We start from the raw sequence: 13,391 nt of genomic DNA on the forward strand, positions 1-13,391 counted from the left end.
TGAATTTTAGTCCTGCCTTAGGCACAAAGTCAGGTGGATGTCCTTGAGCCAGACACTCTTTCTCAGCCTGGAAAGGAGCAGTGGCAAACCCACTTCCAAAACCTTGTCAAGAAAATTGCAAGGATTTGTCCAGGCAGTCTCTAGGAGTCAACTCTGATTTGAACGCATAAAAAAAAAAAGACACACACCCCCCCGCCCCGGAAGTCCTTATTAATTCTGGTACTGTATTGCACAAGGGGTACAATAATAATAGCCAACATGCATGCACACAATGTATGATTAAGGATACGCGAAAACCAATTTATGAAAGGATTCATGGAACAGATGGATTGTGTAATCTGGGAACAGACTGTAGCATCCAGTTAGTTGAATTTTATAATTTACATGGACCCTTATAGTTCTGATCCTATAAACTGGTTTCTTTTATTCTATAATTATGTATATTATACATAACAAACCATGTTGGTGTGGTGGCATTTGATAATGAGCAGTTATTGAATAAAGTGACTTATACCTTGTGCCTTTCTATAAGGGCTAACTGCTTAATTCTTGTCTTGTTGAATATTATTGGTATTCATTATAAAAAATTAGGTAGAGAATATATGAAAAAGCTTCTATTCTTCTTTATTGTGCATTATACTGATATCCCAGCATGTTTGTTTCGGGATCAAAGTTACTTGTTTTGGGTTTACATGTATTACTGAATGAAAAACAATGCAAGGAACTGTATCTTTGCCAGTATTGTCACATGATCACCATGAATACTATCATTGTGTCAGCATTGCCATCTGCCAGTTAACATTTAAATCTAGATTAGTAGCTGCTGTTAGCTATTCAGTGGTATAGTGTGTACATTTCTGCCCATCAATGTCAGAACATTTCACCTTTAGGCATCTTTATAGTTTAATTACACCATGTGTCTTGGATGCATGCTAATTTGGAAATTTTCTAATAGAAATAATTAGCTGGGAATTCATAGATTGAAGGTAATATCCTTCATGATTTTAAAATGTAACCAAGCATATTCAGTTCAATGTTATATTGATTATGAATTCATTTTAGGCATATATTATAAATTGTATTGTGTTTGAAAATCAATTAAAAAGGGTGGTATACTCTTCAGCTCTTAAAATGATGACTTTGGGCTTTTAACAGATTTTATTAATTCTCCCAATTCATCTGGGCAGGAGGCAGGCCTAAGATCTGTGGGTACCTAGCCAGGCCCAAAGGACCCAGTGGAGTGAGTTGAGTGGGAAAGATAGATGAGCGAGGACAGTTGCAGTATCCCTGTCATTGGTTATAAGGACTGGCTAAGTTCCTGAATTTTCATCACATGATCACAGGGCTCTACAGTAACCATAACATCGAGTACACGTTGTACAGGTAGTCCTTGACTTAAACCACAATTGGGTCAACAATTTTTGTTGCTAAGCAAGGTGATTGTTAAGTGAGTTACACCCTATTTTACAACTTTTTTGCCATCGTTGTTAAGTGACACTGGTTGTTAAGTGAATCAAATGGTTGTTAAGCGAATCATATGGTTGTTAAGCTGATCCAGCTTCCCTGATTGACTTTCCTTGTTGGAAGCCAGTTGGGAAAGTAATGAATCGTGATCATGTGACCTTAAGACACAACTGTCATACAAATCCAAATGCAGTCATTCTTTAGAAAAAGTACACTTTAATTTTTAATCTTGGATTGGAAGAAACTAGTTGATAGTACAGTCCTGTATGTCTATTCTCTTAAATGTGTTCATTTGCTCACCCCTAAGTAATGAATAGCAGCCTTAATTTAAAAGAAAGAAGGTATAGATCTCCTCCTTTCTGAATAAAGTTCAGCAGCAGAAGTTCTAGAACAGTGTTTCTCAACCTTGGAAGCTTGAAGATGGGTGGACTTGAAGATGGGTGGACTTCAACTCCCAGAATCCCCCAGCCAGCTGGCTGGGGGATCCTGGAAGTTGAAGTCCACCCATCTTCAAGCTTCCAAGGTTGAGAAACACTGTTCTAGAATCATGACTTCAGGGAAGGTGGGAATTTGGGTAGGCGTCTGTGAAATTACGTTACTTTTGTTAGAATAAAGCTTTTGTTGGTATTTTTAAGTATTTTTCAACTGTTAAATTATTGGTGATTATGAGATGTGTTAAAACTGCAAAATTAATTCTTCTTGACCTCTCAACATTATATGATAGCACACAGCAGAGCTACCTTTCTGAAAATAAGCAGGCTTTAAAGGTTTTATGTCACCAAGAAAAGCTACATGAAGTTTGATATTAGCTATCTCTTGGAGTAAGATGGGGGATATAAAGCGATTAAATACCTACTTAGTATGTATGATAAGAGTTCATTGAGTTTTGTACTTTTTAGCTTTCAGAATGATTAGTCACTCCTGACTTGCCTCCCGGATGAAATCATACTAAAAACATTATAGCCTGCAGTCAGGACTTGCTTTAAATTTTAGTTGGAGAACTGGAAAAGGACAGGAAACAAATTTACCTTAACTCTTCCTTTTCAGAATTGCTCTACATATGACAAAGAAGTAGGGAATTAGTGTACCATTTATTTTAAAATCCCAGCTATTATGCTTTTAAGATCTGAGTATTAACCAAAACAGCCACCCACTATTTGAACATGATTAAAATTTAGACTCTTGTATATGTTTATTTTTAAAAACTTCTTAATTAATTGTGGCTATCACATACAAGTAGTCTTTGAGAGAATACCATTTGTTCAAAAGTGCTGAATAATGTTTACTTATGCCTAGTCTTCGTAGTTTCAGTTCTTGCATTGCCACCACAATCAACATTTGAGTGCTTGGCAGTGCACCTGCACTTACGGTTTACGGCTCAGGGATGCTTCGACTTCCCCTTTCCACCTATCTTCCCCCACCCACAACCTCATCTTTGCCCTTTTTGCCTTCCTGTACAGAAGAACCCCTTGGCCCTTAGCTGGTTGCCATTGCTTTACAGAAAACCTTTGGAAAGCTTCTGAGGTCTTCTGAAGCATCATAAAAATGAGGGTGTACTATTTGGAAAATGGTGCAGTCAGATTTGGGAAGAAGGCCTGGTGCGGCCAACAGCTGCCTTGGGATAGGCCTGGGCTGGCCTCAGCAGCAGAAGACAGCTATGGTCAGCTGGACCTAGCAGGATCTTGGAATGCAGGGTAGTGGAGGCGATGGGACTGTTGCTTTGTGATGCTGGTGTACCGCCACTGGGCGTGAAGCTGAGGTGCAGGAGCAGACAGCTGAAACTGAAGACCCCAGGCCTGTACTTCAGCGCCAGCACAGCTGCTGCTGCTGAGAAGTACAGTTGTGCAGGGTGTTATTTAACTTTCCTGTATTCATAAATATCACATAGCTCCTAATTCTTCTTATCTGTTTCTCTTTTCTATAAAATAGATTTAAGGAGAGATATTTTTTTACAGCTTCTTGAATATTATGCACCTCCGTGCATGTTTTTGATTTGGCACTTCTCATCAGCTGACAAAAAAATACAGCTGTTTGCTAAATAGGTTTCTTTTTATTCTGCCATTCATAAAAACAAGGAATCTAAAACTAGTTGCTTAATAATTAATGAAAAATATTTTCAAATACAAATCATTATGTGTGGTATTGGCTTGTCTCATAGTATTTGAGAAATAGCTAGTAACAGATGGCTTGGAACAGGTATTTTTCCAGTATTAAAAATATTGTTTTAATTATATTATTTAATTAGAATATGTTAATATTCATTTTGCTATGTACCCAATAATCTAATGCTATGAATCCAATGTTCTAATGTTCAAGAATGTTTTTCTACATTCAAATATCTCTGCTTGTCAATTTCCCATTCATTTAGCCTTCATTTAAAATGATGTTTCTTAACATTTAATTGTTTTACATTTGTTTCTAATAATTATTTCTTCTACTCTACATTATTATATCATTTAAGTTGCTCCATGGAATGGGGCAGCCCACGAAACTTAATTTCCCTGGAAATGTTCAAATTCCACCTCCAAAAGTTCCCAGCCAGCCTTAACCATGTTGGTTGAGATTTGTGAGGGGTAATTAGGCAATTATGTTTTTCTTTCTGACTACATTTCATAGGGCAGCTATGTAACCTTAGCTTCACCAAACTTTTTTTGTAAACAGCCCTGTTTTGTTCCTTTTTATCCAACAGATTCCTCTGCAAGGCCAGTCACTTAAGGGATTAATTATTAAATAGCACTTTCACCTACTTGGATGCTGAAAAACTAATTAAATAAATTCAGGTTAAACTTGATTCCTGTGCTGATAACCTTACAGATAATGTATCTTTTCAGCAACAATATGGAAGTGACTTTCCATTGCCTTCTTCCAAGATGTCTTTTTTGACTTACCAGTCATGCCTCCAGACATGGTATTCTCTGGAACTGTCTTGCTCAGCTACTAATGAAGCCTGATCCTGCTTAGTTTCTAAAGCAGATACATTTTGGGCAGGAGCTACCACCTGTATATTTTATAAAATTGAAAAAGAAAACTGCAAAAATTGTGTGGAAGTGCTCTAGACCAGCTGTCCCAGCCTTTGGGGTGTCAGGGACTGGTTCCATGAAGGGTGGTTTTTCTGTAGGCCAGGAAGATGTGGTTTTGCTCACGAATGCTAACTTCCGTAGAACTAAAGTTACACTGATATACTCCATACATTTACTTCAGTGTTCTGCTTTAATTTGAAGCTGAAAATCTCAGGCTCAATTCTAACAAATGTTATGATGTCTATTTTTTGTATCTAGATGTTATATGCTTTCTTTACTACTTTTAACTCTCTTCCTTCTTACTTTTCAGATAAAAGAAGACTTCTAGAAGAAAAGACCCTTGTAGTTTGCAAGCATGCCATTTCCCTTTGGCAAATCACACAAGTCTCCTGCAGACATAGTGAAGAATTTGAAAGAAAGCATGGCAGTTCTAGAAAAACAAGATATTTCTGACAAGAAGGTAGAAAAGGTAAAGTTTACATTTTCTTTTTATGGACCTATCCCAGAGGGGTTGTTTAACAGTACAAATTTTCCCAAGCATTTTTGTTAATCCTCAGCATCATCCTGTTGTTTTATTTTGGCAAATAATGATTATAGCATTATTTTCTGGACATTATATGGGAAATGTACTGCTCTTGAAGCTTTTCCAACCCTTACTAATTTGTTATCAGCACTATTTTAATAGCATTTATATTTTCTCTTCAAAAATTTTCTATGTTTCCAGATAAACAAACATCAAAAAAAAAAATTTCAACAAAAACTTTCCTTACTTTCCTATATGCGTTTTCACTGTCACCTGATTTTTTTCTAGTTTATACTCCACTATTATTAATCTATCACTAGTCTAATAATCTACCAGAATCCTTGTCCAACTAATCTACTTCTCAGTTGAAATGGTAACTTTATGTTCACAAAACATTTCCCTGGACTAAATGCCTAGAAGTAGTAGTGAAAAAGGAAGATTACATTGTCATAATGCAATATTTAAATTGCAATACTTTTAAGTTAGGCCTAGAATCCTTCACATGCGGTTCTTGCTTAAAATATCTTTCTACAATAAAAGTAGTCCTCAGCTTATGAATAGTCATTTATTGACCATTTGAAGTTACAACAGCCTAGGAAGGGTACTTTACAGCCCATAAAGGACTCCTAACCTTTCTGCCCTACCTGCAGTCACATGACTTTTGGAAGAATGGATTTGCATAATGCATAATGAATGCAGTATGGTTCAGATTTATGATTGCATGATTTACATAATAACTGCCATTAAAACCATAAATTGGGTCCAGTCATGTGGGTCCCTTGACTTATGACCACAACAATTAACAACCAAAATTTGATCCCATTTGTGGTCATAAGTCAAGGACTACCTGTATCCTCTTTCACTTTTCAGAATTAGGACTGGTTGATTAAAAGAAGAAACTAGTCTTTCTGGCTTCTCCTTAACTAATTTTGTTTCTCCACAATCTGAGCACAGAATTTTCCTCCATTTCCTGCTTCAGTTTTGGAAAGCAGAGAAAATTTATATTCTCATTTTCCTATTATGAAAAGTATTCCAGTATGACCACTTAAGCGCATAGAATATATGCGCTTTATAAAGAATGGAAAAACAATTTAAATGATTAAGCATATTTTTCCTGCATATATGAAATGAGCAGTGATCATTTTACTTTTTCAAATTTATAATTCAGAATGTAGTCATATAACAATATTGCACTCCCCTGACTTTCTCATGGTAATTCACAGTTTAAAAAGGTATACAAAGGATGCATGTATACAATTTTTATGCAGTGTAATTTCTTACGCAGTGTAATTTCTTAGGCAGTTTTCCTCAAAATTTTTTGAACAGAAGCCAAGAACAAACTGTAATTTGAGTCTGGCTTAGAGAAAAACTGGTATCCTGACTTGAACATAATAAGCAAAAGACAAGGTCTTTTTGTTTTTGGTTTCAGTTATATCCTTCGAAGGAGAGAAATCTTTTTTGGGATTTTGGGAGCAGAATCCTAAATAGTTGAATACAAGTGTGGCTGGTATATTAGGGTGATTTTTCATTTGCTTCTGAATATATGTTGATCTAATTCTATCTTTTTGGTTAACCTCAGCATTTATTTTTAAATGGGCAGTGTGCTTGTGGTGTGTATAATTGCTCTTGATGCTATAAATAGTCAAGTGTGTGAGCTTAATTAACAGTCTGTCTCCTCTTTCTGCCTGATATTTTTTTATCCTTCCAGGAGATTATGTTTAAATGATAACTGATTTTTTGCATTCTTCAGACATTCAACATCTCATTACTAAACCACCCTAATGTCCCTAAAATAATGCCCACTGCTCCTACCAATCTATCTGGTTTCCTTTCCCTTTCATAGAATGGAGGTCTTTTAGTTCAATCCCCTGTCCAAGGCAAGTGTTCTTATACTATCCTGACAAATGTCTTGAAAAACTTCAGTGATGAAGCATCCATAACTCTGGGAGGCAAGCTGTTCCCTTGATTAATCATTCTCAGTGTCAGGAAATTCCTTCTTATTTCCAGGTTAAATCTCCCTCTGATGAGCTTTCATCCATTGCTTCTTATGCTACCCTCAGTGCTATGGAAAATCGATATCCTCTTCCCTGTGACAGCCCTTCAGATATTGGAAGACTGCTATCATGTCTCCATTGAGCCTTTTGTTCACTAGCCTAAACGTACCTAGTTCTCACAACTGTTCATTGTATAATTTAGACTTCAGACCCCTTATTATCTTTGTTGCTTTCTTCTGCACTCTTTCTAGGGCCTCAATATCTTTTTTTGTGTTATGCTGACCAGAATTGGACATAGTATTCCAAATGTGGCCTCACTATTGCAGTATAGAACAGTACTATCACTTCCTGTGTTATTTTCTCACCACTGAACTGTATCTTCTTGGATAGGGCCCAATGATCAATCTGTCTTGGTCCTTTTGAATCGTGAGTCTATCTTGGTGTCACCTGAAAATTTGGCAATTCTTCCCAGCTTGGTGTCACCTGAAAATTTAATGAGTTTTATCCCCTCATTTACATCATTTATGAAGATGTTGAAGAGCACTGGGCCCAAAACATAACTTTGAGGTACCCCACTTCATGCTTCTTTCACATACATATAGTTCCATTGAAAACTGTCTATTTTACATTGTTCTATCTGCCAAGAAGTACGCTGTGGTCTACTTTGTCAAATGCCCTACTGATGTTTAAGGATACTATATCCACGGCATAGTGATGACTCCCCCAGACGCTTTCCCAGATACCTCTCCAGAAGTCAGCTTGGAGGAGGATGAACCAGTTCCGGGTATACCTGGAGAAGTGTTGGTCAACAGCTCCGAGCAGCTGTCTGAAAGGGATTGGGTTGAAGCACAGCTGCAGCAGGACAGCCCTGAGACTTCAGGTGGGGAAAGCATGCAGCTGCAAGATGGTCAGCGAGGAGGAAAAGGAACACTTCTACATTTGATCTGAGAACACATAGGACAGAGAAAAGGCAGGAACAGTGAAGCTGGCTAGTTAGCACAGCAGACAGATGGAGGCGATGCTGGGAACAATGTGTTCATTTTCTAGCTGTGTGTTTCCTAGACGTTGTGATTCCTACCTTGCTTTGGATTGATACTGTGCCTTGACGTGGATTGCGCCTTGTGAACTCTGGATTTTTCTTGCCTCGTGAACCCTCTTGTATTGTGAATTTGGGTTTCCCTGATGGGTTTATCTTGATTGGGAAACTTTCAAGTGCCTTGTGGACTAATTGGCCATTGCTCTGTGGACTAGCAACCGTCTGCTTTTCGCTGGACTTAATGGCTGGACAGTTCTGGGATTTTGGTGAAAAGAATTGCTGGGGAATATTAATACCCACAAAACCACTGTTAGGTGTGTGTGAGTGAGTGAGTGAGTGAGCGAGTGGGACAGCACAAACATTTCCCTGGTTCACTAATTTAATAACTTTATTAAAGAAGCTAATCAGGTTTGTCTGGCATGATCTGTTTTTAACAAACCCATGATGGCTTTCAGTAATTGCCTTGTTCATTTCTAAATACTCATATTTTTCCCTTTCTCTTTCTTTTCTCGAGTATTGAGTTTTGCGACTGGATATATCCAGCATAACAGCTGGGAATATGCAGGCCTTTCCAAGGTGACCATTTGGTGACATATGTATGATAATGTTTCAAAAACTAAATGTATTTAAGTGTACAAAATAGCTTGGGCACCCGTCTTTTTACAGACTATAATAGCCAAAAAAAAATTACAAGCAAGTAGGGATATTCTACTTGTCCAGAGAAGTCTTTTTTAAGCCTCAAAATAGGAGACTTTATAATAAAAATGAAGGTGTGATTTGGAAGTATTTTATGGATTTTCGGAAAAGTAAGGTGGCCTAAATGAGATATCTTCAATTCCTGAATTGTTCAGGTTAATATTTGGGAGATCAGAGGTGTTTTTCCAAAAGGCAATTGGAATTTCTTGTTTTATTTTTCCTTGAAAACATTTCACTTCTCATCTAAGAAGCTTCTTCAGTTCTGATGATTGAAAATCTCCATAGACATCTGGGAGATGTTTTTACAATGATAAAAGATGTTACTGTTATGATAAATTATATCCCATAACTTTGGAATCTGATTATTTTTTGCAATAATAAGGTCATATTGAGTTTTGGGTATTGCTGAGTGAATTAATTTTGAAAAATTGGAAAAGTAGTAAGATTTGATTCAAGACATAAGTAACTTAATTGTTTTTGAAAGACAGTCTTATCTATTAATAATACTATTATTTAATGACTAAATATGTTCTTTGGCATTGATTTTATGATATTTTGTAATGTTAGAGAACCATCTTTTTAAATGCAGAATGAGAACCCCTTTCACAATTTGATGAATATATTACAGATTTCCTCTTTTGTTGGTTTTTTGTTAAGTTGCTTGCCAGTTTTTGTTTTGTTCACATGATTTTCTTTTTTCTTTGTATCTTATTGTATTCAAAACAAATGAAAAAAAGCAGTAAAATTAGTAAGCAAAAGATTTTCAGCTTTAAAAATAACTAGGCTTTTTTCCTTGTGCAGGCTACCGAAGAAGTTTCAAAAAATCTAGTTGCCATGAAAGAAATCTTATATGGCACCAATGAAAAGGAACCTCAGACAGAAGCTGTAGCTCAGCTTGCTCAAGAACTATACAACAGCGGTCTTCTTAGCACCCTAGTAGCTGATCTCCAACTCATTGATTTTGAGGTGGGAAAATATGTACTAATGTTAATTTCACTTTTGAATCTCATCAAAGACCAGAGTAAATTATTTTTTTGAAATCTCCATGCATAGAATGTGGGGAGAAACTGGGTTCCTACTGGATTTATGGATGATTCCTTGTATCTATTTTCAGGCCTTTTGAAAACTAAACTAATTCATGACAGCAGAAAAAAACCCACACTGGTGTCTTTTTAGGTATAAAAAGATTTCTTCGTAAATATAATTGTATAAGATTATGAAACACACACTTTTTGTCAACAAGAACTGAAAGTGCCCTAGAACATTCCAGAGCTGACAAGTAATTTGCATAGTTGGGTACTCATTGAGGCCCATGGACAAGCTGAGGGATTCATTAAAAAAAAAAAAAAGAAACTCCAGCAATAAGATGAATGAATCTTTTTCCCAGAACTTGAATATGCCCATTAATTCCATTTGGCTATTCTATTAATGAGAAAATAAAAACTGCTCGATAAGCTCCCATTGTGGGAATGTGGTTTCTCTCTCATTATCTACATTATTAGTTATATGTGATTTTTATATAACAAGCTATGAACTCTGCCTTTAGGGCAGGATGAAAAAAGTTAAAGGCAATTAGAGTTTTTTGAGAAGCAAACCACATTCCCCTCTCTGTATCATAAGTGACTTGTATCTGAAGGCTCCCTGTGTTTCAGAAGCAGTAAAAACTGGAACATGTCAGAGAGGTTCAATCTGGAAACGAGGAATTTCCTGACAGTGAGAACAATTAATCAATGGAACAGCTTACCTCCCGGAATTGTGGGTGCTCCATCGCTGGAGATTTTCAAGAAAAGATTGGACAACCATTTGTCCGGGATGGTATAAAGATTCCTGCCTTGGGCAAGGGGTTGGACTAGAAGACCTCCAAAGCCCTTACCAACCCTACGATTTTATGAGGAACACAAGTTCAAAAACAGTTGTTAAATGGGAGAGTGCAGAACTTGTTGGCTAATCTTTGAAGCCTTGCCTTTATCCTACTATTTTTATAGAATGAATTACATTTGTATAACCTAGTAATGGAATATATCTTTAGAGATGTGCATATATACTTTTTAAAAACAGTGTTTTCTAAGTGAGCGAGGGGCCAGTGGTCTGGTATGGGTTAAGACCTCTGATCTTGCCGGATCGAGTCTGACAGTTGAGAAGCTCCTCCTCCTGTTGCTGCTTCCCAGCTTTCAGACTCGATCTGACGCACCTAGCTGACCCAATTTTTGCTGTGTGCATCAAAAACATGGAACTTTTCTTTTTCAGCACTGCCAATATAATATATGTAATTATCATTATCATGACGAAGTTGTATCATTTAGAAGTAGAAAATAGTTCAAACATATAAAGTGTTACTGTTGTTCATAATCAAGTTTCTTATGACAACTGCTGGCATTAGTGATAAATCCAGAAAAAAAAATCACAAGACTTGAGGTAGAGTTGGCAGGGCTATTGAGTAATGTTTGATTATTGTGATATGCACTTTGAATGAAGTAGTTTCTAGAAACATTAGTCAAAGGGAAAAACTATTCCTGTTTTTGGGTCAGTTTACAATGGAATTACAAATATTTGTATTTGGACTGTAGTCAGTCAGCGCCTCCTGTCTTCCTACAGAATTATATTTTGCAACATTTATTCCTGTAGTCTCATCTCTGCTCCCTTAGTAATATAACCAACAATATTTAAGAAAATGATTCATTAGCTGTGTATTTGCCTATGTGTATAGAATAGAGAATTGTGGTAAATACAAACAATTGTGATTGGCTTATTCTTTCAAAGGAATTTTAAAAATTCTATTTTCCTGTGCGCTGCTCCCACTATCCATGCATGGGTTAATCCTTCAGTGCTTGGCAAACAACTGAGTGAAAACAAAAGACTTTTCCTCCCCTTTCCGGCTCCCAAGCCACGCCTCTGGTCCCATGATCCCCCAGTCTTCACTCAGTTGCTGGCAAACACTGTAGTGATTTTTGGAGCTCCACAGGTTTCTTAAAGGTACAGTAGTCTGTGGGGTTTTCCTCCTTTTTTTCTTTATTACTCTTCCAATTTCTTTCTTCCCTTTCCTTAGGGCGATTAGGCTTTTTTGTTAATTTTGAATAGATTCCCTTTCGCGGTTTACTTTGCTCTCGGAGTGAATAGCAATCACCAGCTGGAAGGGGGGGGAGCAGAGCATTGCGCCCACGCCGCTCGCTTGGCCACCTCCTGAATTTTAAACCGGCATATCTTCCCGCGGCGCTGCTGCAGCGATCGAGCTGCGCCCCTCCAGCTGGCCGGCGGGCTTTGAGCAACCCGCCTATTTCAAACTGCTCGGCTCGCCTAAACAACACCCCCCCCCAGGAGTGATTTCGCCTCACCGGCTTCGGGGCATCAGCGCAAGGCGCAGCGGAGCGCCAGAGAGCTCGGCAGCCCCCCCCCCCTGTGCTAGGAAGGGCAAATTCCAGGAACGAGCTCCCACCAAGGCAGTCGCGCGGCGTTTGGTCGGACCCTCGGGCCGCCATTGTAAGTCCGTTGCCTGAGTCGGGCACAGGCCTCCTCACGTGCCAGCGCCATATTGGGGGACCTTCGGGCCGCCAGATTGGCCAGACTCATCAGCCTACGCCCCCATCGGCCATCGGGGCGGCCGCAGACTCCGCCCCACGCCCGCAGGGGGCAATCAATCCACCTCGCCCCCACCTTCTGAGGAGTGGTTCTGGCCTAGCTCGAGGCTCTTTTTGAAGAGATTACCCCTCGGCTTGTGGAGCTACAGGGCAAGGGGCCTGCCCGAAGAACCTAGCGGCTGCAGTTATGTCTCGCTCCCCTCCATCCTCAGATATGGAGCTAGAGCTCACCCCCCCCCGCGCAAGGAGTCAAAAGGGGGGGGGGGAAATAAATCAAAGAAGAGGCATGAGAGCTCTGCCAGCAGGGCGGCTTCAGAGGGCTCCCTACCGTTCCAGAATAGAGACGCCCTAAGGAGATACAATGCTCTGGAATGACAGTGGGAGAAGGCGCACAAGGCAGCCTCAGAGTCCTCATCCAGAGAGCCTGCGCCTTTGGAGGCCACACACGCCCCTCCGAGAGAGGCAGAGCCAGGAGTTGCAAGTGTGTCAGACATTGCAGTGACCCCAAGAACTCCTGATTTCCCCAGGGCGGGCCTCATCACACCCCGCTTCGAGGCAGGCTCAGGGGCCGGACCAGAGACTCCAAGGGGCCCCTCACCAGCTCATCATATATCGGGCCATTGAAGCAAGTTCAACGCCATCAAGGGCAGACCCTCGGCTTCAGGGGGGGCCAGGAATAGCAGCCCCAATGGACTTTCAGGCCATGTTCTCGGCTGCACTGTCGTCATTCTTCTCTGCAACCCTGCAGCAGGCAACTCAGACACCTGACAGGCCGCACCTGCCCAGGCACGGCAACACCAGCTCCAGTCCCATCCTCTCCCAGTACAGGGCCAAGAACCCTCGTCTGAGGAATCAGACCAAGCGGAGGAGGCCCCTGAGGAGATGGAGTTATCAGAGGATGAGGGCCTAGCACCGGAAACACCGGCATTCACAGGCCTCTTTCGCCCGGCCCTATTCATGTCCCTACTCCACAAGGCTAGACTTACAACGAACCTGGGAGTGCCAGGGGACGTCACAGCCGCTACCCCCTCAACGGTGGGCCCTCACGACGCGCTCTTCAAATCCTCAAAACCGCAAAAGGAC

General features: G+C 39.6%; 1 protein-coding gene across 2 annotated transcripts in view; it reads left to right on the forward strand.

Moving 5' to 3' along the window:
- Nucleotides 1–13,391, forward strand: part of CAB39 (calcium binding protein 39) — a 36,199-nt gene that overhangs the window by 7,915 nt on the left and 14,893 nt on the right. For both annotated transcript variants that reach the window (XM_070945766.1, XM_070945767.1), the window contains exons 2-3: nucleotides 4,795–4,953; nucleotides 9,535–9,699. In XM_070945766.1, coding sequence (XP_070801867.1) covers nucleotides 4,840–4,953; nucleotides 9,535–9,699 — 279 coding nt within the window. In that variant the 5' untranslated portion in view covers nucleotides 4,795–4,839. The remainder of the gene's footprint in view (nucleotides 1–4,794; nucleotides 4,954–9,534; nucleotides 9,700–13,391) is intronic.

Source organism: Pituophis catenifer, unplaced genomic scaffold (genome assembly GCF_029215685.1).
Source record: "Pituophis catenifer annectens isolate HBS135680 unplaced genomic scaffold, rPitCat1.0.hap2 SCAF_6, whole genome shotgun sequence".
Taxonomy (NCBI): domain Eukaryota; kingdom Metazoa; phylum Chordata; class Lepidosauria; order Squamata; family Colubridae; genus Pituophis; species Pituophis catenifer.